The 20461-nt window shown below is 38.2% G+C and overlaps 1 protein-coding gene across 4 annotated transcripts in view; it reads right to left on the reverse strand.

Annotated features, from left to right (window-relative positions):
• CDC42BPA (CDC42 binding protein kinase alpha (DMPK-like)) overlaps positions 1-20461 on the reverse strand; it is a 199915-nt gene that overhangs the window by 13921 nt on the left and 165533 nt on the right. For 3 of the 4 annotated variants that reach the window (XM_009994784.1, XM_009994783.1, XM_009994786.1), the window contains 12 exons: positions 15300-15419; positions 14549-14629; positions 13118-13223; positions 12247-12383; positions 11466-11605; positions 10510-10591; positions 9513-9729; positions 8158-8220; positions 6680-7273; positions 4701-4798; positions 3006-3090; positions 1174-1297 (listed from right to left, as the gene is read on the reverse strand). In XM_009994784.1, coding sequence (XP_009993086.1) covers positions 1174-1297; positions 3006-3090; positions 4701-4798; positions 6680-7273; positions 8158-8220; positions 9513-9729; positions 10510-10591; positions 11466-11605; positions 12247-12383; positions 13118-13223; positions 14549-14629; positions 15300-15419 — 1847 coding nt within the window. The remainder of the gene's footprint in view (positions 1-1173; positions 1298-3005; positions 3091-4700; positions 4799-6679; positions 7274-8157; positions 8221-9512; positions 9730-10509; positions 10592-11465; positions 11606-12246; positions 12384-13117; positions 13224-14548; positions 14630-15299; positions 15420-20461) is intronic. The other variant, XM_009994785.1, reaches the window with a different exon arrangement.

Consider the following 20461-nt stretch of genomic DNA (forward strand, 5'->3'; position numbering starts at 1 on the left):
GAAATTGACTATTTAAACATGTTAACAGTGACACCCTTGCTATCAGAACTGGCATGGACAAGCTTCCAGCCTGAAGAGAGGGCGAGGGACCAGAACAAAAGAATGCTGTTTGCAGGCTAACAGCCCACACCCAGTGGTATTAACATTCAAAGAATATACAGCCATTATGAGCTGATAAGGAAATATGTAAGATGAGAAAAAGCAGAACTTATTTGTGATGTATTACAAAGTGTAGATGAAAATTAAGTACAAAATATAAAAACAGAATTAAAATAATACTGCAGTACCTTTCTCAGTCTGTGGTCAGAATTAAAAGTTCTTAAAAATGGCAAGGATACATTTCAGAACCCAGAATAAATCAAACCATACAAGGCCAAACTGTGATCAGCTCAGAAAAAGCAAGAGCTGGAATTTTATCTCCACTGTACACAGCTGCTACTTTTCTTAGATTCAAAAATAAAGGAATGCTGGAAGCCAGCCACTGGTGGAAGACATTGGAAGTTAGAACAAAAAATACTCAGTTCTTGGAGTGCAGCTTAGCACACCAGGAGGTCAATTCTGGACTGATAGTAAGTGGTCAGTACCATCGTCTATGAACACTGCGAGTGGTGTGAACCTATTTTTATTGCCATTTAGGAAAGTATTTGTGACTTGTTCAAGACTTTTATTAGAAACACATCCTGAAGATGTGTGTCGTCTAAAGATGAGAGTTTTCTGATATTTACATAATATTTATGTAGCTAAATCTATAAATCAAAAAAGCATATGCCTTGGAATACTGCTGAGAGCAGAACTGCCTTCAGAAAGAAAAGCAAAACCAGAGTCTGAAAGTAATTAATCCATATGCATACTAATATAATCTCCTTTTGCAAAGTGTTTATTACAGATCTTTATATAGCATATATACACACACCCGTGTATCTATATACAGTATGTAGAGACATGCATTCCAAATTACAGCTGTTTCATGTAACTAATTTGAACTAATGAATACTTACTTATCCAGGCCATAACCATACCTAAACTGGTATTATCACAAATTAAGGATTAAGGTGGTAGTGAAGAGAGAGAAACATCTGAATGGGCACTCCATTAAGCAAAAGATTGGCAGCAGTCACTGACCTTCAGGGTCTATGTGTTATGTACAGAAGGCAAGTATAATTGAATACGAACCTCCTCTGCTGCATCCTCTCCTCCTCTGGTACTCTGAATGAATAGCGACGCTTGTTGTTGATGTTTCGAACCATTTGCTTCCGGCTGTTATCTGATGTCTCAGGAACTACCAGTTCATCACCCTCTGAAATCAAGATAAATATAATGATCCAGTAGGACACTTCATTAGGTATTAATGGAATTTGAATTCAAATACATTTTCTCCCTCTGTTCTTTCTGTTGGCATTACCCACCAAATCTGAACAAATACTCCTTGATTTATGGGTTTTCTTGGTCACTGTCTACTCAGTTATACAGCAACAGACTTAACCTTTCTGTATGAACACAAGCTGCAACAACTAAATTCTCAAAATACCTCTCTCAATTAAGTCTTTCAAACAAACACTTAGGTGGGCAGGAAAGGATCTCCTCTTTTTCAAACTTTCTTTGACAGTTTTCACTGAAAAATCACTAGAACAGTTGTGTTCTGCCAATTGTCTGGAAACTCAGTGAAAGATTCTTTTTCATTCATTCATTCCCTGCTCCTAAGAGATTACTCCTTTTGAAATGGTTAAGGCTGATGTACTTTGGTGCAACAGTGGGAAAAGGGAAGATATATTCCACATGTGTAGGTCTGACCAAGGCATCTTTAATAAAGACATGAAATGTATAGCAGTGTTAATGGGAGCACTACTTTGAATGAAGGGTGCAACTGCTCTGTTTTTGGTTTTTATGTATGGAGACTAAGTTACACTTAATAAGCCTGAACCTACACCAAAGCCAACTGCTCACTGTTAAAACAGCTTTTGTATGGAACTGAAATCTCTTCTTTCCTTAAAATCAACTTGAGATTTGATGAAGTGTGGGATCAACTATGTAAGTGCCATCAGGAAAAAAACTTGCAGTCTTTTAAGGAGACAGAACCAGAGGATACATTACCATTTGGCAAGCTTTTCTGAAAGTCAGTGAGAAGTGCACAGGAGCAAAGCATCAGACTTACTTCTGATCCTATGTTTTCCAGTGTGGTTTTTTTCCCCCTCTTCTGCTTTATTTTAAATGTTCAATCATTACTAGATGTGAAAAATCTTTATACTTATGTCCACTATATCGCTTCTCTCTACCACTGCCATTCCTTTTGTACTAATTTGCTAGCAATTTAAATAAACACTGAAACACTGTCAAAAGCAGTATATGTTTCTAGACTGTTTCTTTCGACTGTTTTGAGAAGAGTTGTTTAAAAAATTTACTTTTTTATTGTTAAAACAAAGCACATCCCAGAGGCCAAACAAAAGGTTAAGGAAATTACCTGGAACTATGCTTATGCAATGGGCTCTAGAAAGAAAAAAAAAGGCCAAAAATACTCAAAACAAAAATTGAATTCTGAAGCTAAAACTCTGGCACACAAATACATGTGGCCCTAATAACAAGTTATGAATAAATAATACTATCTTACTTCTTGATCCTTGGAAAATATTTGTTTAGGTTAAGTATAATATTAATTTTAATCTAATACTGCCAAGATAACTACTAAAATCTTTAATCTGCAGGCATCTTCAGATAGCAATCTGGCACGTGATGCCAGATTTGGAGGGAGCGTCTAGTAATTCTATTTTCTATTGCCAGTCTTCATTGAAGTCTTCATTGACTATTCAAAAGGGAAAAAAGTTCAGAGTAGCTGCCTAGCAGATATCACTGCAATCACTGTGGAATCTGTGATTTTTGGCTTTCTCCCAATTTATCAAGCACACATATGTTTGAGTGATCACTTTCTACAATGCACAGATCCAGTTAAAATAAAAACGCTCTTTCTAAACAAAAATTTGCATTATGAAAATTGGCTTCTCTTTACTTACCTGCCATTTTGTTTTTGAAATATATTAATCTAACTGTTTCCAGGCCTAAAAGGTTTAGTGATCCTTCTGTATTCAAGGGTCGTACCTGAAAAAAGGTAAGTCAGTCCTTGTAATAGCAGTAAATCACATTTATATAGTGCATCTTATTTTGAAAGCTCCAAGTTGCCCCATCTCTATAAAAGGAGCACTGTTATCAAGCCAACCAGGGAGCAGAACAGCGTAACTGGCCAGAGCAAAGCCTGCTCCATGGAAGAACTGCAGGCTGGAGAGAGCAGTGTTTCCTATCTTCCATTACACGTGCCTACTCTCAAGAGTAACAATTGAGAGTCATTAAAGTTATAAAGCAGAGTTTAAAACAATTTTGGACTTTAAACTTCAGTTTGGAGAATGAGTACAGAGGCAGTTGGGTAAAATTCCACTGGAAGACACAGGGTAAACACCATTCATCTCAGCATTTAAATAGTTCTGTCAGATGTATCCTTCATATAACAATTCCATTTTGTCTATTAGATACACAAAGCACTAAGTGGTGCTTTACTTTGTGTTACTATCTTGTCTCTATTTTGCTCTGCAACTTGGTAAGAGTATATACAGATTGCTAAAATCTACTGGTATTTGTGACTGCCAACTTTAAAATGAAAGAAGTATTACACTCTCAAAGTCTGCAAATTGTGCTGGAAACAAACTCTTCATAATAAATTGCCATTTTTGAGATGTAGTAATTTTTGTTTGTTGAAAGTAGCTTCATTCATTAAATGGGCAGCCTGGAGCCAAATATTAATCTAAGTACTAAAGCACATTCTGCTGTGCAAGAAAAAAAATGTTCTGACTGCTTAATAACTTGAAGTTTGGACATCAGAAAGAGTAGAGTAAATTTCCTCTAAAAGGCTACACTCTTCTTCTCTCCTTAACATGGCTAATATCTGAGCACCTTGATCTCGACATTATTTATCCTTAGAGCATTGCCATAATATCCTGGTCTGCATCTGACATGTGGCAAAATTGATAAGCAGAGAGACTGAATGCCTAATGCAATACCACAAGGACAACTTCTTGTAGTTCTATGTCAGTGGAATGCCAGTTAAAGGAATTATGTTGACACTAATACAAAGTTGAAATCAGTCTAAACTATGTGGAAAAAAAACCTTATCTTTTTTCTTTCAAAATACAGCTGATCAAACACCTACTAAATATCAAGGAAGTTTCAGTTTTTGAAAACTTCTTCCTTTCGATATGTGATCCAAACCTGACATCATCCTGGTTTTAATATTTGTACTGGTTGAAAAGTCATAATGCTCTAATCCTATCCATCTACGTGTTCTGAAGCAGAGGAAGATAGATTTTTGAAGGCCTATTTAATTATCTTAACATCCACCATCTTCTGCCAATAATATAGATGAAATCAATTGAAATTAAACCAAATGTAATTAATACCAAGAAACTGGTCTCTACGATACTATCAACAAGTCTACATACTCATATGCTCTAGGTCTAAAACAGTGAAACTACATACAAAACACATTATTTTTCATTTCACATTTTTATTTATTTCAAACAAAAGGACTGGATTCTTTGCAGCAGCTCTACTTCTAGTTTAATTATGTTTAAATAAGCAGTTTTATCCTAATGTGCATAAAAGCCTGGTATGACTAAAAAAGCAACACTGAGTCTAGACATACCTAAAGAGAAAGTTACCTTTTTGAGAGGAATAGATTGAATCCACTCCATGGAGTTCACATCAAAGATGTCAATAGCATTTTCACTGTACACAGAGAGGTATGGTGCATTGTAACCTGAGAGGGACGGATTAGGTATAGTGTCAAGTGTTTTTAGATAGGGCTCAAAAATATACAATTTCTTATGTTCAACCATATTTATTTAAAAAAAGCAAACCCACCCCACAATGCAACAACAATCTTCGCAAAACGTATTTTAACTCAACAGTGACAAAGAAACTTATTCTGAAGGCAAACTGCGTCACAATCCCTGAAGCCTTTGTGACTTTTGTTCACAGAATTAAACCTTTTTGAACTACAAGGGATTACAGTTTGTTCTGCCAAACATTGATGTGATTCAGAGGTTTTTTTAATCTAAAAGCCCTACTTTCAAGAGCCTGTATTGTAAATTATGTGGTAGGGAAGACATTGTTATTTAATAACTGTCATTTGAATAAACTGAGCTCGTAGTCTTTGGAGTATGTACTAATGAACACCAGTTAGATATAAACATCACAACACAGTGAAAAATCTTCATGCTTTCTTCTAGCTTTAATTCTGCTTTCTTATTTTCTGGATTGTAAAGAGAATTACTGTGCTACTCATCTGGTACATTTCCCCAGGATGTAATTTGTTCCACTGAGACCACTCTTAAAGGAGAATTCAGTATTTCCATGTTGGCCACAAGACTGCCATAGTCTGCCAAAACTAACAAGAGCATCCAATTTGTGTTTAAATGTAACAGTTTTTGCTATAAAATATACCTTCATTCTGAACTGAAATAACATCAAGTCACTTCATTCAAGACAAAAAAAAAACCTTTCACAAATATCAATGTGAAATTACCTATTTTTCAAACTATCACAAAATCTATTATTTTGATTCATTCATTCTCTGAGTCCACTGTAATAATCACACTCATTTGGAAACCAGAAGTGACACACAGCCTGTAAAAGCTGCTCCTCCAACATACAGAACGGGCTTCACTAAAACAAGGCGAAACATTCCTATCCTCCGCAGTGTGACTGTACTGCTGTCACAGTGAGGTAAGAAGGCAGACTACATTAAAAAACATAGGACTGGGTTAATTGAGGGACTGGGATAATCTGAGGACAAATTTAGCTAATCTTCATCTGCATACAGAAAGACACTAAAGAGGAACTAGTGACTGCAGGCTTTTATCCTCTCTAACTGTCACAAACATAAAGCCCCAGCTCTGAAAAAAAGTGCAATAAATGTTTATCACAGTTCTTGCTAGCCATGGGAATCTCTAAAAATTACAGTATTTTCCCATGAGGCTTATGAAATGTATTTTCTGTATTACTTGCCATACATTGTATTTTGGAAGTGAAGAGGGAGATAGAAGGGGAGGGAAACTTAAAAACTGATGTTTTAGAAAAGACAGGAGATGAGTGAGCAGAGTGCAAACAAAAACTGCAGAGGAAGAGAGAATGACGGAGTAAAGAAAAGAAAAAAATAAACAAAAAAAAAGCAGTACATAGGAATAAACACTATTACAGAAAAGCAAACCAAAGTGCCAGATACTGATGACTCTGAATATCAAAAAAAGGTTGAATCACCATGCTAAGCCAAAGAGCAATTAAATTTTAAGACGCTAAATAACAACTGTCCAGTATCAATGACAGCAAAAGTATAAAGATCCCATTAGCTTCTGCAGCACCTGGGGCTTTCGGCTGTGTTAGAGATCAGGCCTTGTGTTCGGAAATTGAACATGAGAATTAGAAATCCTCTTTGAGTGATTCCTCTTTGTGCTACAGCAGTACAGGTAAGTGACAGAGCTGCAAAAACTAGCATAAAAATGATCAAGATTAAACCCTCTGACTAGATTTAAAATGTGACAGAAGCTGAGAGCATTCATTTACCTGTCAGGTAATTATTCTTGAACTTCACTTCCTGTGACTTATAATAGCAAATACACTGACACACATGGCAACTTACAGCAAGAAGATGGAGTTGCAGTCCACATCAATTCTTGTTGTCTGGATCTTCGGCCCTGGCAGTCAACATAAACTCCTACGCTGCTAAAACACAGCAGGTATTCTTTATTTGAGATTTCGACTGCACAGATGGCATCAGTTTGCTGCTGTGAGATAAATGATAGTGTGTGGTCATCTGGATGGAGCAGACTGTACGGGCTGCCTTCTCCATGAAGGGAATATTTTAAGAAACCTGACTGGTAGCCAACGCAAAGACGATCACTAAAGATTGACATCCACTGGACGTTCCCTTGGACTTGGATCTCCTTGATCTTTTTATGACGCGTCTTACTCTGATTTAGTTCATAACAGAGGACCTGCCTTTTTATAGCTACACAGAGGCATGTAAGAGCTCCATGGCACACATGTCCAGAAACTATTGACTGACAACCTTTTGTCTCTGCCAGCTTATAAAACTCAGTCTCCCTTCCATCCAGGGCAACCATAGGGAAAAGCCGCACATGACGGTTTCGTCCTGAGATTACTGCAATAAGCTGTTCACTTGGGATAAACTCAATCTGATGAACCTTCTTATTGTCACCAACACGGATAATCTCTAAAAAACAAAAAAACCCAAAACCAAGTAAATAATGTTGAAGTGTGAATTGATTAAAACATATGTATTTGTAAATATAAACTATGAAGTAAACCAAAGAAATCCTCTTTATTGCTTCCCTGAAATATTAACAAGTACAGAATTGAAACCTGTATTTTAATAATACTAGGCATGGCAATGCTGGATAGACCTTTGGCTTTTCCTGATCAGAAAAAGGGAGGAACAGATCTGAGGCAATAACAACCACTGTATTATTTCAAAAAACAGATTATAGCTGCAAAACTACTGAATAAAGGAAAACGCTCAAAGACTTGAAATATAGAATTAAACATGTTGCTTGCTGAATTAGCTTGGGCATCTGTCATTACATCTCTTTAATATACTGAACATAAATTTTGAGTTCCAATACAAGAAGGTGGTTACAGAAAAGACTCAGCCAGGCTCCTTAATGATGTGCACAGCAGGAAAAGAGGATACACTGGTCACAAATTCAAAAGGGGAAGGCTCCAACCAGATACACAAAGAAAATGTCTCATTGTGGGAACAGTTAAATTTTACAACAGGCAGCAATCTAAAGGATTCTAAAGACTTCACTGGACAAAGCCTTGACAACCTGGTCTGAATTCAGGATTGAGCTTGCTTCAAACAAGGGAACAAAACATTCAGCTGTATTCCAGATGCTAGATCTTACTGGAAAGGATATCCAAAATAGAAAAGACAGAACACCAACTTCTCTTTCAGCATTCACATGAGGTTGTCCAGCTAATAATGTAGTAAATTGACAAAAAATGAAACCGCAGGATATTGAAAGAGAAAAAAAGTTTAAAAGTCACTTTTTGATTGTTTAATTTTAGGGAAATTATTACCAGTTCCAAGGATCTTACCATCTTTGGTGACATGCACAACAAATAATCCTTCTTCATTCCCCAAAGCTATTCTTTCATGGTCTATGATATTAAAAAAAAAAAAAAAGGTTATTTTTCTTTGGAAAGTTTTCTTCTACAACAGTGATAATTCTGATTCTGATTACCTGAGACAAAATTTTAGTATCTTAAAAAAATAAATGTAAAGCCAAACCCAACACATTCACGTAACTAAAGGACACTGGTATGGTCCAAAGCTTTCAAAAACATTTCTGAAAAAATAAGTCTTTTCTCCTGTTAGTACAAATAACACCAAGAAACATCACTTTTAACAAACAACACAGAAAAATTAAGTGTACTATTGACTTGTAAATACCTAGAATATCACATCTAAATGATGTAAACAATCCGAGTTTAACATATTTTATGAAGCAGCATTTAAAATTACTAAATTAATCATAGAGTCATAGAATGGTTTGAGTTGGAAGGGGCCTTAAGGATCATTTAGTTCCAAACCACCTGCATGGGCAGGGGATACCTCCCACTAGGCCAGGTTGCGCAGAGCACCATCCAACCTGTCCCTGAACACTTTGAGGGATGGGGCTTCCACAACTTCCCAGGACAACCTGTTCAGTGACTCACCACCCTCACACTAAAGAATTTCCTCTAACCTAAATCTCCCCTCTTCCAGTTTTGATCTTGAAAAAGATAAAAAAAACCAAACACCACCTCTTGTCCTCTCACTACAATCCCTTGTAAAAAGTCACTCCCCAGCTTTTCTGTAGGTCCCTTCAGGTACTGGAAGGCTGCTATAAAGTCCTCCCAGACCCTTCTCATCTCCAGGCTGACCAGCCTCAACTCTCTCAGCCTGTCTTTGCAGGAGAGGTGTTCCAGCCCTCTGATCTTCTTTGTAGCCCTTCTCTGGACTTTCTCCATGAGCTCCATGTCCTTCTTATGTTGGGGGCTCCACAGTTGGACACAGTGCTCTAGGTGAGGTCTCACAAGAGCCGAGCAAAGGGGCAGAAACAGCTCCCTTGACCTGCTGGCTACCCTTCTTTTAATGCAGCCTAGGACATGGTTGGCTTTCTGGCTTGCAAGTGCACACTGCTGGCTCATGTTGAGCTTCCTGTGACCACCACCCCTAACTCCTACTCCTCCTCCAGGCTGGTTTTGATCCCTGCCTGTATTTGTGCTTGGGATTGCCCCAACCCAGGTGCAGGACCTCACACCTGGCCTTGTTGAACATCATGCAGTTGGGTACCACAAGCAGTTTTTTTTAAGCAATTCATTTACATCTATTCTATAGTGCTAACTTTGCTTTAGCATACTTATTTTCTTAAACTTTTCTTATTTATTTCATAAATAAAATTTCATACCTATGATTGCTGCTGACTGCGTTGTTTTGATGAGGGGTAAGGTGCTGTCATAAGCTTCTTTGGGAACATAGACTGAGCGGTCTTTGAGTTTGTTCTTCTTCAAGATCCTGTGCAGTTCATTCAGCACTCCTACCCACTTGCTTTTTTCATTCTCACTGTCTGCTAGAATCAGGATTGAACACTTATTACTGGATGTAGAGAGCTGGGAAGCTGTGACCTGGAAAATTTAAAAATATTTATTTTAAGTCATAAGTGATAAAAAATTTAATCATAATCATTTTTATTATTGATATAATACATTTTTATTACTGATATTGTTTGGGTTTTTTAAAGTCCAATAGTTTGTGTTAATAATGTAATGCAATAGGAATGATCTTTATGGAAGATAGGTCTATGATCCTTTTAATGATCCTTTCATACAGCTACTATAGATAGAAATGAAAGCCTCTTTTGTAGGTTATCTCCTGTCAGCATGTAGAGTGATGAACGGTACGAAAGATGGAAAAACAAGGAGTGAAACACAATGGTATACTAAAGAAATTTTTGGATAATTAATAAGGCACCAAAGGTCAAAGCTTCAGTGGAATAGCTAGTAAAAATAAGAGAAATATTAGAAAAAGCCAGTGATGTAAAAATCCTGATACCAGATCATAAACATAAATTTTGATGAGTATTTTACACTAGATTTCTATACTGACTACCTGATGAATGGGAGTTTTCAGATATCCAATGCATATACACAAAGGAAATACATAAAATAAAGGTTTCAGGAATAAGACAACAAATTAAACTGAGAAGCAGAAGGCAACTTTAGGAGTTAAAAACGTAGGTCATTAATTTTTACCACAAAGATGATATATATACAGATCCTTATGCATTGCTGTTGCTGCCATGGATACCACATGGCCAGACCTTGCATAGGAAATAAAATACTAGCAAGCTGTCAGTGAATGCACAACCCTGCACTTCTGGGTTACTAGGTTCAATACATACTTACCCTAAAGATACATGGGATATCTTTTCGATTTGCATGGATGACATCTGAGGCCAAGACAGAACTCACTGAGAATTCTTCATCCCTTATGGAGACCACAAACATAATTGGTAAAGAGTTAAAGAGTAAAATCTGTTTATTCTCTTTTTTTACTTATATTTCCATAGTACCAATAGCCTTTTTTTGTGAAGGACATAAGAAGACAGGACTGAGATCTAACTTTTAAAACTACCCTTTGCTCTTTTATCTGCAGATGAAAATCACAAATGCAATGTTGCATAATTCCTGGTAGATGCTGATGGGGATAAATCTATTCAGAGCATCTGTTTCTTGTCTACTTGACTTAAAAATATTTTTTTAAGACATAAAAAAAAATCAAATTTTAAAAATAAGTCTGAACCAAGAACATCTCTCCAACTCTTTCATAAAAATCCAAACTAACTAGAAGCTATAATCTACAGCTGTTTGAGAGTTCCAGTATAAACTAACCTAGCTTAGAGATGAGCTTTACTTAGATAGCATGTTAAATGCTCTCCACCTTCATTGAAGTTGGTAGTATTTCAGAAATACGGAAGACAGTGAGAACATGTAGCTCTCTTGAATTAAAAATGGTATTAGTTTTATCTTATAACAAAGTTTCACCTGTCTTTCAAAATTCTACTCAACTTAAAATATTGTATTTTTCTCCTTTATTAATTTCCTATCTTCTACACAGCTGAACAGATGCATTTTGGCACATGATGTGGTAATGGAACTTCAAATTGCTGCAGATGAACACACAGTGTAGTTCAGGATAACTGCAAATACTGCTTTTTTTCTGGAAAATTAGAGGCTCTCAACATGGATTATAGCATTTCATAAGCACTCTTGAGCTTGCCTACCGATTTTACGAAGAAGAGAAGCAGAAAAAAACCTCCCAGTGTCTGTGAAAAGCTCCCACTCAGCACCAAAGAGCTTACCTCATGTCTATAACCTGACTCACTATCACGCTGGGCTGGGATGCTTTTCCTTCTGCTACATCATACAGGAAGAGTTTAAAATCACAGATAATTGCCAGTGCTCTCTGCCAACCTTTCTTTACTCCAGCTGGTTTTGGTACCTTTAGCAAAATAAATTCTGATCAACTCTCTGTAAGTTTGCATGCAATTAAAAATCAAACAGACCATTCAAAAATAAATTTCACCTAGGTTGACAAGTTTTTATTCAGTGGTAACTTTAAGCAACATAAGCAATAGCACCAGTGCAGTAAAAGCATCAAACATAGTCACACAGACATCACACTGTATTATTTTAAAAATTCATAGCACCACAGATTCTTTCTCATTCAAAGCTATATTAACAAATACAGAGAAAGAAACTCATCTCTAGTTGGTCAACAGGAATATGGCCAAAAACTATGTTAAGTAATTTTTTTTACTATTTATGTACAATTATCCAAAAGAATGACCCCAGACAACACCAGCCTCAACAGAAAGACTCAAAAACTCATACGCCCTGGAAGATTACCTGATCCCTAGAGATGGACCAACTCAAAGAAGAATGGCCGACAAAGATGGAGACAGAATTATTTTTGAAAATATGAAGAGTCGCTCTGTGAAAATTTAGGTCTTAGTATCCAAATTGTTATCTTAAGGTATAACTGAATCCATCCCCCCTGGTGCCCCAACTAGAGTTTCATTCCAGCTCAGGAAAATAAAAAATTCAGTATAAGTGTCCCAGATGCAGCCACCTAATACTTACTCTGACATGTCCTTCATAAGCTGTTCCTATGCCTTTCTGTGGATCTATTCCCAAAGGTCCTTTTGTCTGTTCGGGAGGGATTGGACATACTGCAGGAGCCTTGTCTGCACAGGTCACGTGGCAAGAGAATGCACATACTTGTGAGGAAGAGAAGAAATTAAAAGATTTTATAGCTATTTCTTGTGCAATGCAAAAGCTAGGATAAGGGCAATGACACTCACAAAGCAATAACCTTTTTTTGCCCAAACCTGAATTGTTTCACAGAATTTTGCTACACAGGGACAGAAATGTGAAGTCTGCACACAGCAGAAGTTCAGGCTTTTATCTGCTCTAAATTCTGAGATTCTCATTTCAGAGGTGTATGGATACACAGTCCAGTTTCATCCAGGTAAGAAAGAAGCTCATACTGGGATAATCTCTATGATTCCCACTAGGCTCAACTCTACTAGTAAACAAAAAGCTGGAAGCTCCCCTACATGGCAAGTGTCATTCTGTGTACATACAAACCTAGAATAAATCAGTCCTGTAAATAAATAAAATTGGTACTCAATGCCAAAGCTGTCTTAGGTTTTGCACTGAGTCAGAAAGCAAAGCTGCTGTCAGAGCACCTGACCACTAACTTTGGACCTTTGCTGCTGTTTTAAGTAAACTGAACTACGGTCTTCTACCACCAAGTGGAAAAAGTATGTCTCCAGATAACTGGGCATCTGTATTGTAAGACTTCTGCTTTTAAAAGACTGAAGCACAAGAATACATTATCTTATTCCAAATACAAACAGAAGACTCCTGCATTATCACACCACAATGTTTACCGTGCAATTTGCATCTATAAGAACTTCAGTTCACACTTCCTGCTTTCACAAGTTCTTACCTTCACAAGTACAGCCCTGTCGTATTAATCCAACCATCAAAGATGTGCATTGATTGCATTTTGTTGGTATATTAAATGATTTCACTACAAATTGGTGGGCTTTAGGCTGTGAAATAAGCAGATGAGGATGTTAATACCTGTAACGCTTCTGAAGAACAGTTATTTTTTCACAGACATAAGAATACATAGGTGTTTAAAAAAAGGTATCTTATTTGTGCTTAGTGATATGAGATCCTAACATAAACCATCCTATGTAAATGAAACAATGGAAACCGGACCTTGTCTCTCAATACGAGTTTGTTTCCATTACATATACAAAAGTTGCCAAAATTATTCCATTACACTCTATAAGGTTGATGTGTGTACATATGTGCTTAGTGGGCACCTGGCAGCCAGCCAAGGTCAACCCGCTACACCATTTTCTAAGCTGCAAATTCAGTGTTCCTCTGCAAGGAGTGTTGCCTTAGTTTAAAGCAAAATATCAAACTTTTAAAATATTCTAATTTTTATGCTAGAAAGCATGACAGTTTAGTTTTATGGTGTCAGCCACAGGCAATTTCAGAACACCCAATTTAAAAGCAAGAGTCTTCCTTTACACAAATGAAGTCTTTTGCTATTTTGCCATTTATCAAAGGAGAGAACTAGATCCATTAGAAAGACTTTGTTGATTAAATGCAGAAACAATGTCATCTCTTAAACATGCACAAGGTTGCTAAGCCACTGAGGCACTTCGGAAACTTTTATGAGAAAATTTTCTCCTTTAATAGCTTTTATTTTATTCCTAATTTACTTGAATATACACTGTTCACTGTGATTTACCATACACTGACTGGCTTATTCGGCCAACGGTATATTAATGTCAACAACTGATCTAAAGTCAGTGTTTATGCAAGTAAAAAGCCAGAAGATGGAAAACCTCAAATTCCTTCTCTCAGCCCAGTGCTGCAGTGCTTACTCTACACTGCTTATAAAAAATGCAAATCTTAAGTTCCATTTTAGGCTTCCTCTTTCCCTTTTCTTAAAACTAATAATCTAATTGGTACACAGATATGCTAATCTGGGACTGGCCCATAGTGGCATCAGTTTTACTGTATTAAGAGAATGTTGGTCAGACAGCTGCTGGAAAACACTCTCTAGGAATCTCTATTCCTTTGTTCTGGTTTATTTATCTCTTTCTAATGTTCAAACTACTGCTTTTCCTATAACCCAATGCCTGTGTGCTGCTACCATGGAATGACTAATACAACTTGTCACACCACATAATGTAAGAATGAGAGGTTTTGTATTTTAGAAAGCAACCAGTTTGCATATAAACAACTCTTTAACAATTCTGCTATGATTACTACGATATATAGTTCTCCTGAAGCCATCGCCCAGGACTGATATTTTTGTCCTTAGTATATGAAAAAGTGTGAATATTTGACTGAATACCTTTGGTGCAGACAGTCCCGATCCAATATATGCTGTCCTCATGGTTGGTGTGTGAATTAAACGGGGAGGATGATCTGTGACCTGAACATAGTCCCCAAAGAAGCAATAAGATATCAAATGCACACTACCAAAGACAGCTTCAATAAAGTCGTCCCACCTACCTCATTCCCAAACACAAGCAATAACACCAAACTGACTGGAAAAGGACTCAGAAAACCAAATCTTACTTCTCAGCAAAACATGCAAGATTCATCTCTTAAATGTCAAATGTAACTTTGTATTATCTTAAACATTTGGTTAAATCTTTCCTCATGTAAAATAATCAGTTATTTTATTTTAACAGGGAAACTGGGTACATTATTATAGTTGCAAAGCCTGCATAATATTTCATATTGACAAGACTTTCAGTAGGACTCTAAAATGTGCTCTTATGAACTCCAATATAACATTAACTTTGTGCTAACACTTCTTTAATAATGACCACGAATATGTTATTAAGTGAGACTATATCCAATAATGGATTCACCATAGTTCCCATTCCTAATCAATTAAACATAGTGAAAGTAAATGCAACATTCCTCAAATTACAGTTCAACCCTAGTGCAGAAGGTTATTCCAAGGTTCTAAACAGTCCTTCTGCAGAGGAATGAACTTCATTCTAAACAAAAAGATTTGCAATAGGAACTTTTACATGAGTGAAACTGTCACACCTAAAAAAAAAATAGACAACAATTTGTCAACACTGAAGTACCTCAATTGGTTCAATCTCACTAGCGGTAGAAGGAGATCTCGAACTTGAATGGAGGTGAGACTTGACATCTCCATCCCGCGATGGAGCATTAGACAGTGTAAAGTTCTCAACTGAGTCAATCTAGGAAAATAATTCAAGAGGAGAAAAAAAAAAAGAAAGACATAATTAAAAAGAATTCTTAACTCTTAGCAAAATAAGATATGGAAGCACTAGAATTCCTAAGAGAGAACTGAGAGGATAAAAATTCAATTATAAGCAACTTCCTAATTAAGGTACAAAAACACAATAAAAATAATTGGATATGAACACACCAAAGCTTCTGCTGAGAGGCAAGCACATGCATAAGAGCTGCTAGTTCAGGGGCTTCTAATTCAACATTTTTCAAGGGTGAATAACTTCTAAACAATACTGGGTTTTCTCCAATGCTAGTAGAGATTTGTTAGAAGTGAATTCGTATATATAGTCCATGTAATTCACTGCAAGCATATTTAGAAGAAAATAAAAGAGAAAAAGCAGAGCAAATGTGTTTCCTTATGTCAGTGTTAATTATATTCACAGAGAATTCAAGGGGTTTTTGCACCCTAGATGAACTACAAAAACATCCATACCAGGCATAGTTTCCTCAGTGAACTCTTTTCCTAGTCCTTAATACACAGTGAAACTCAGAAACATAATGCACAACAAGGCGTATAGGTATGACCAGTTGGGATATCTTGGATAACAAGTCATTTTTGTCAGAGCAACTGAAAAACAATGGGATGCTTCCTTGAAAACATCTCCACATCAAAGTTTTCTATGCAATTTTTTTTTCATTATTTATTTATTTATTCATATTACAGTGAGATGAGGATGTCTTCCTCTGCTAATAATAGAACAAAAAGCTGGAGGCCAGCAGAAGGTGCATTGCATGCCTGGCTTTTCTGGAGCAATGGTATCATCAGTTCCCCATATGCAGCAACAGCTAATGAAAGCATTTGAATATTTCAATTTGTGGAATGATGCCACTGACATCATACAAAGAATTCAACAAACTTTACTGTCCTTGGGAATAAAATATATTGCCAAGCCAATCTTACACATGCATATAAAATCCTGTTCTCCCAAAACACAGTCATGGTAGCAAACAGGTGCAGTTTTTTATTTTTCTTTTCTCTTTTTTTCAATAGTAGTGAGTTAAGTTTGATGGTTTCTAGCTTTATTGTAGCCTTCAAAAAAAATAAACTGGTAGAGAATGCTCATCAGCTTAATTAATTTAGGCACATTAAAATGCCTGCAAATATTTCTGTAATGAAAATGGAAAATTCTCACACTGTTATACACCTGTTTTCTACACATAGATCATGTGTTTCAAGCATCGACATAAAAATTAGCAGTAAAGCAAACACTTTGTGCTCAGATTTATCAGAAGCAAATAACAATTGGAAGCTTTATCCAGTAGCAGAAATACTGATGTTTTTAAGTAGTAAAGCCACAAACACACAACACTGTTTCAATTATTCTACCCTCTTTTTAATTTGAGTCTAAACGTGATATAACTTGAAGTCAACACAAATACTGTTTAACCTTGAACTTCTTCTTAAAAGTATTATTTAAAAAAAGCACACCTACATGCAAATTTTTCATAGCAAGAAACAGACATTCCATTTCTTCTGTAAGTTAAACTCGGAGATCTAATCTGTCATTTCATAAAGGTTTCCAGATACTCCAAAGGCTTTCCCTTTCAAAGTGGCATCTACATACCAAAGAATTTTCATGATGACTCTTAAAAAATTTAGTATAAGCATAATGTAAATGATGGAACTTTTCTGGAATGTGCTACAAAGCCTTTGTGCTTGAAGTCAACTACTCAACCAGTAACAAACTTATTTTTACTTATGAACATAAAAAGCCTGCAAAACACAGAGAACCTGATACAGCATTAAAGAATTTGAAGGGAATTTAACCACCACCTTTACTGCAGAAAGATAGCCCTGTTTTGCTGCAATATTCTCCAGGTTTCTTGCTTTAACAAGAACCAAGTTTAAAACCAACCCGACTCAACTATGGCCAAAACCTTACGTGAAGCAAATTAAAATTAGTTTTAAACTAATGCACTGGATTATCAAAAGCGTATTTCATTATTTCCTATGCAACTGGAATAGCCTTGTCATCTTCCACAGGACTATGCTCTCCATGGACACTCTCTCCATGGTGTCACTTGTGTAGGTTTGAGCCAAACTGGCTGTTATAGAAACACAACACGAGGAGAGACGAAATTGAATTGAAGCCACAGCCGACAAAAACAAGGATAAGACATTGCATGGTATGCTTTGAATTGCATTAGGTATGGTCATTATTAGAGCTGTTGGGCATTACTGGGGGGCTCATGGGGGCTCATTGATAGGGCTCTAAACTAGGTTGGAAGGAGGTGGGGGATAAAGCCAGGCTTACTACAGATGAGCCTAGGGGTGGTGTGCCCATGTCAGGGATGAAATGAATAACCCAGCTCAGGTGCATTTATACCAATGCATATAGCATGGGAAACAAAGAGGAAGAGCTGGAAGCCCTGTGTGCAAACACAGGGCTCACTAACAGGTTAGTAACCACAGAAGTGGTCACGTCAGCTAGTCAGGCAACCTCACTGGAGGCCCAGCTTAAATGCCTTTATACAAATGCACGCAGCATGGGGAATAAATAGGAGGAATTAGAGATGAGGGTGGCATCACTGACACCTAGTGGGATGGCTCCTGTGACTGGAGTGTCAGAATGAAGCGTTACAAACTCTTTAGGAAGTAAGGACAGGGGAGATGGGGTGGGGGTGTTGCCCTCCATGTCCAAGACCAGCTGGAGTGCACGGCGCAATGGATAAGAAGGCAACAGAATGTTTATGGGTTAAGATTGAGGGGAAGAAAGGCCAAGATGACATCACAGTGGGGGTTTGCTACAGGCTGCCTGAGCAGGAGGATAATATAGATGAGGCACTGCATAGACAGATAGGAGCAGCTTCACATTCACAAGCCACAGTGCTCATGGGAGACTTCAACCATCCTGAAATCTGTTGGAAGAACAACTCTCCAAAACACGAACAGTCCAGGAGGTTCCTAGAGTGCGCGGATGATAACCTCCTTTTCCAAGTAATCGAGGAACCAACAAGAAGTGGTGTGATGCTGGATCTTGTCCTCACCAACGAGGAAGGGCTGGTGAGGGATGTTAAGCTCAAGGGCAGCCTAGGTTGTAGTGACCATGAAATGATGGAGCTCAAGATCGTTCAGACAGCAAGGAGGGCTCACAGCAAGCTTACTACCCTTGACTTCAGGAGGGCAGATTTCAGCCTCTTCAGAGATCTGCTCAAGAAAGTGTCTTGGGAGAACATCCTGGAGGGTAGAGGGGCCCATGAAAGTTGACTGATATTTAAGGATCACATTCTCCAGGCCCAAGAGCATTGCATCTCAACTAAGAGGAAATCCAGTAGAAACTCCCGGAGGCCAGAGAGGATGGAGTAAGCAGCTCCTAGAAAAGCTCAAACTGAAGAAGGAAGCATACAAGGGGAGGAAGCTAGGGCAGGTATCCTGGAAGGATATCAGAGAGGTTGTCCAAGCAACTAGGGATAAGCCAGCTTAGGAAAGCCAAACCCCTGCTACAATTAAATCTTACCAGGAATGTTAAGAACAACCAGGAGAAGCTTCTATAGGTATGTTGGAGAGAAAAGGACAACCAAGGAGAATGTAGGCCCTCTCCTGAAGGAAATGGGCAAGATAGTAACACAGGATAATGAGAAGGCTGAGGTCCTCAATGTCATCTTTGCATCAGTCTTCTCTAGCAAGTGCTCCAGCTTCAACACAAAGGCCACAGCAGGTGTAAGCAGGGACTGGGCGAATGAATTACCCTCCACTGTAGGAGTAGAGCAGGTTTGTGACCATCTAAATAACCTGAAGGTGCATAAATCTATGGGACCTGATGGGATTCATCCATCATATTTGAGAGGTCATGGCAGTCTGATGAGGTTCCCACTGATTGGAAAAAAGGGAACATAGACCCTATTTTTAAAGAGGCCAGTGAGTCTCACTTCTGTGCCTGGCAAGGTCATGGAGCAGATCCTCCTGGAAAGTCTGCTAAGGCACATGGAAAATAAAGAGGTGATTGGTGACAGCCAATATTGCTTCACTAAGGGCAAGTCATGCCTGACCAGTCTAGTGGCCTTCTACAACAAGGCTACAGAGATGGTGGATGGTGGCAGAGCAACTGACGTCATCTACCTGGGTTTGTGCAAGGCGTTTGACACTGTTGTACTTGACATCCTGGTCTCCAAGCTGACAAGACAGGGATTTGACAGATGGACCACTTGGTGGCTAAGAAATTGGCTGGATGGCTGCACCCAGAGAGTTATGGTCAATGGCTCAATGTCCAAATGGAAGCAGGTGACAAGTGATGTCCCTCAGGGGTCAGTATTGGGACCAGTGCTGTTCAACATCTTTGATAGAGACATGGACAGTGGAACTGAGTGTTTCCTTAGCAACTTTGCTGACAATACCAAGCTGTGTGGTGTGGTTGACACCCAAGAGGGAAGGGACCTGGACAGGCTGGAGAGGTGGGCCAGTGCCAACCTCATGAAGTTCAAAAAGGCCAAGTAGAAGGTCCTGCACCTGGGTCGGCACAGCCCCAAGGCACAAATACAGGCTGGGGGAAGAATGGCTTGGGCGCAGTCCTGAGGAGAAGTACTTGGGGGTGGTAGTGGATGAGAAGCTTGACATGAGCCACCAGTGTGTGCTGGAGCCCAGAGAGCAACTGCATCCTGGGCTGCATCAAAAGAAGTGTGGCCAGCAGGGCCAGGGAGGTAACTCTGCCCCTCTACTCTGCTCTGGTCAGACTACACCAGGAGTACTGTGTACAGTTCTGGTGTCCTCAGCACAAGAAAGATATAGACCTGTTGGAGATGGTCCAGAGAAAGGCCACCAAGATGATCAAAGGCCTGGAGCAGCTCTGCTATGAAGACGGGCTGAGAGAGTTGGGGCTGCTCAGCCTAGAGAAGAGAAGGCTCCAAGGACACCTTATAGCAGCCTTCTAGTACTTTGGGGGCCCTACAGGAAAGCTGGGGAGGGGCTTTTCATCAGAGAAGATAGTGATAGGACAAGGGGTAATGGTTTTAAACTGAGAGAGGGGAGATTTAGGTTAGATATTAGGAA

This window comes from Chaetura pelagica, unplaced genomic scaffold (genome assembly GCF_000747805.2).
Source record: "Chaetura pelagica isolate M959 unplaced genomic scaffold, ChaPel_1.0 scaffold2, whole genome shotgun sequence".
Lineage (NCBI taxonomy): Eukaryota > Metazoa > Chordata > Aves > Apodiformes > Apodidae > Chaetura > Chaetura pelagica.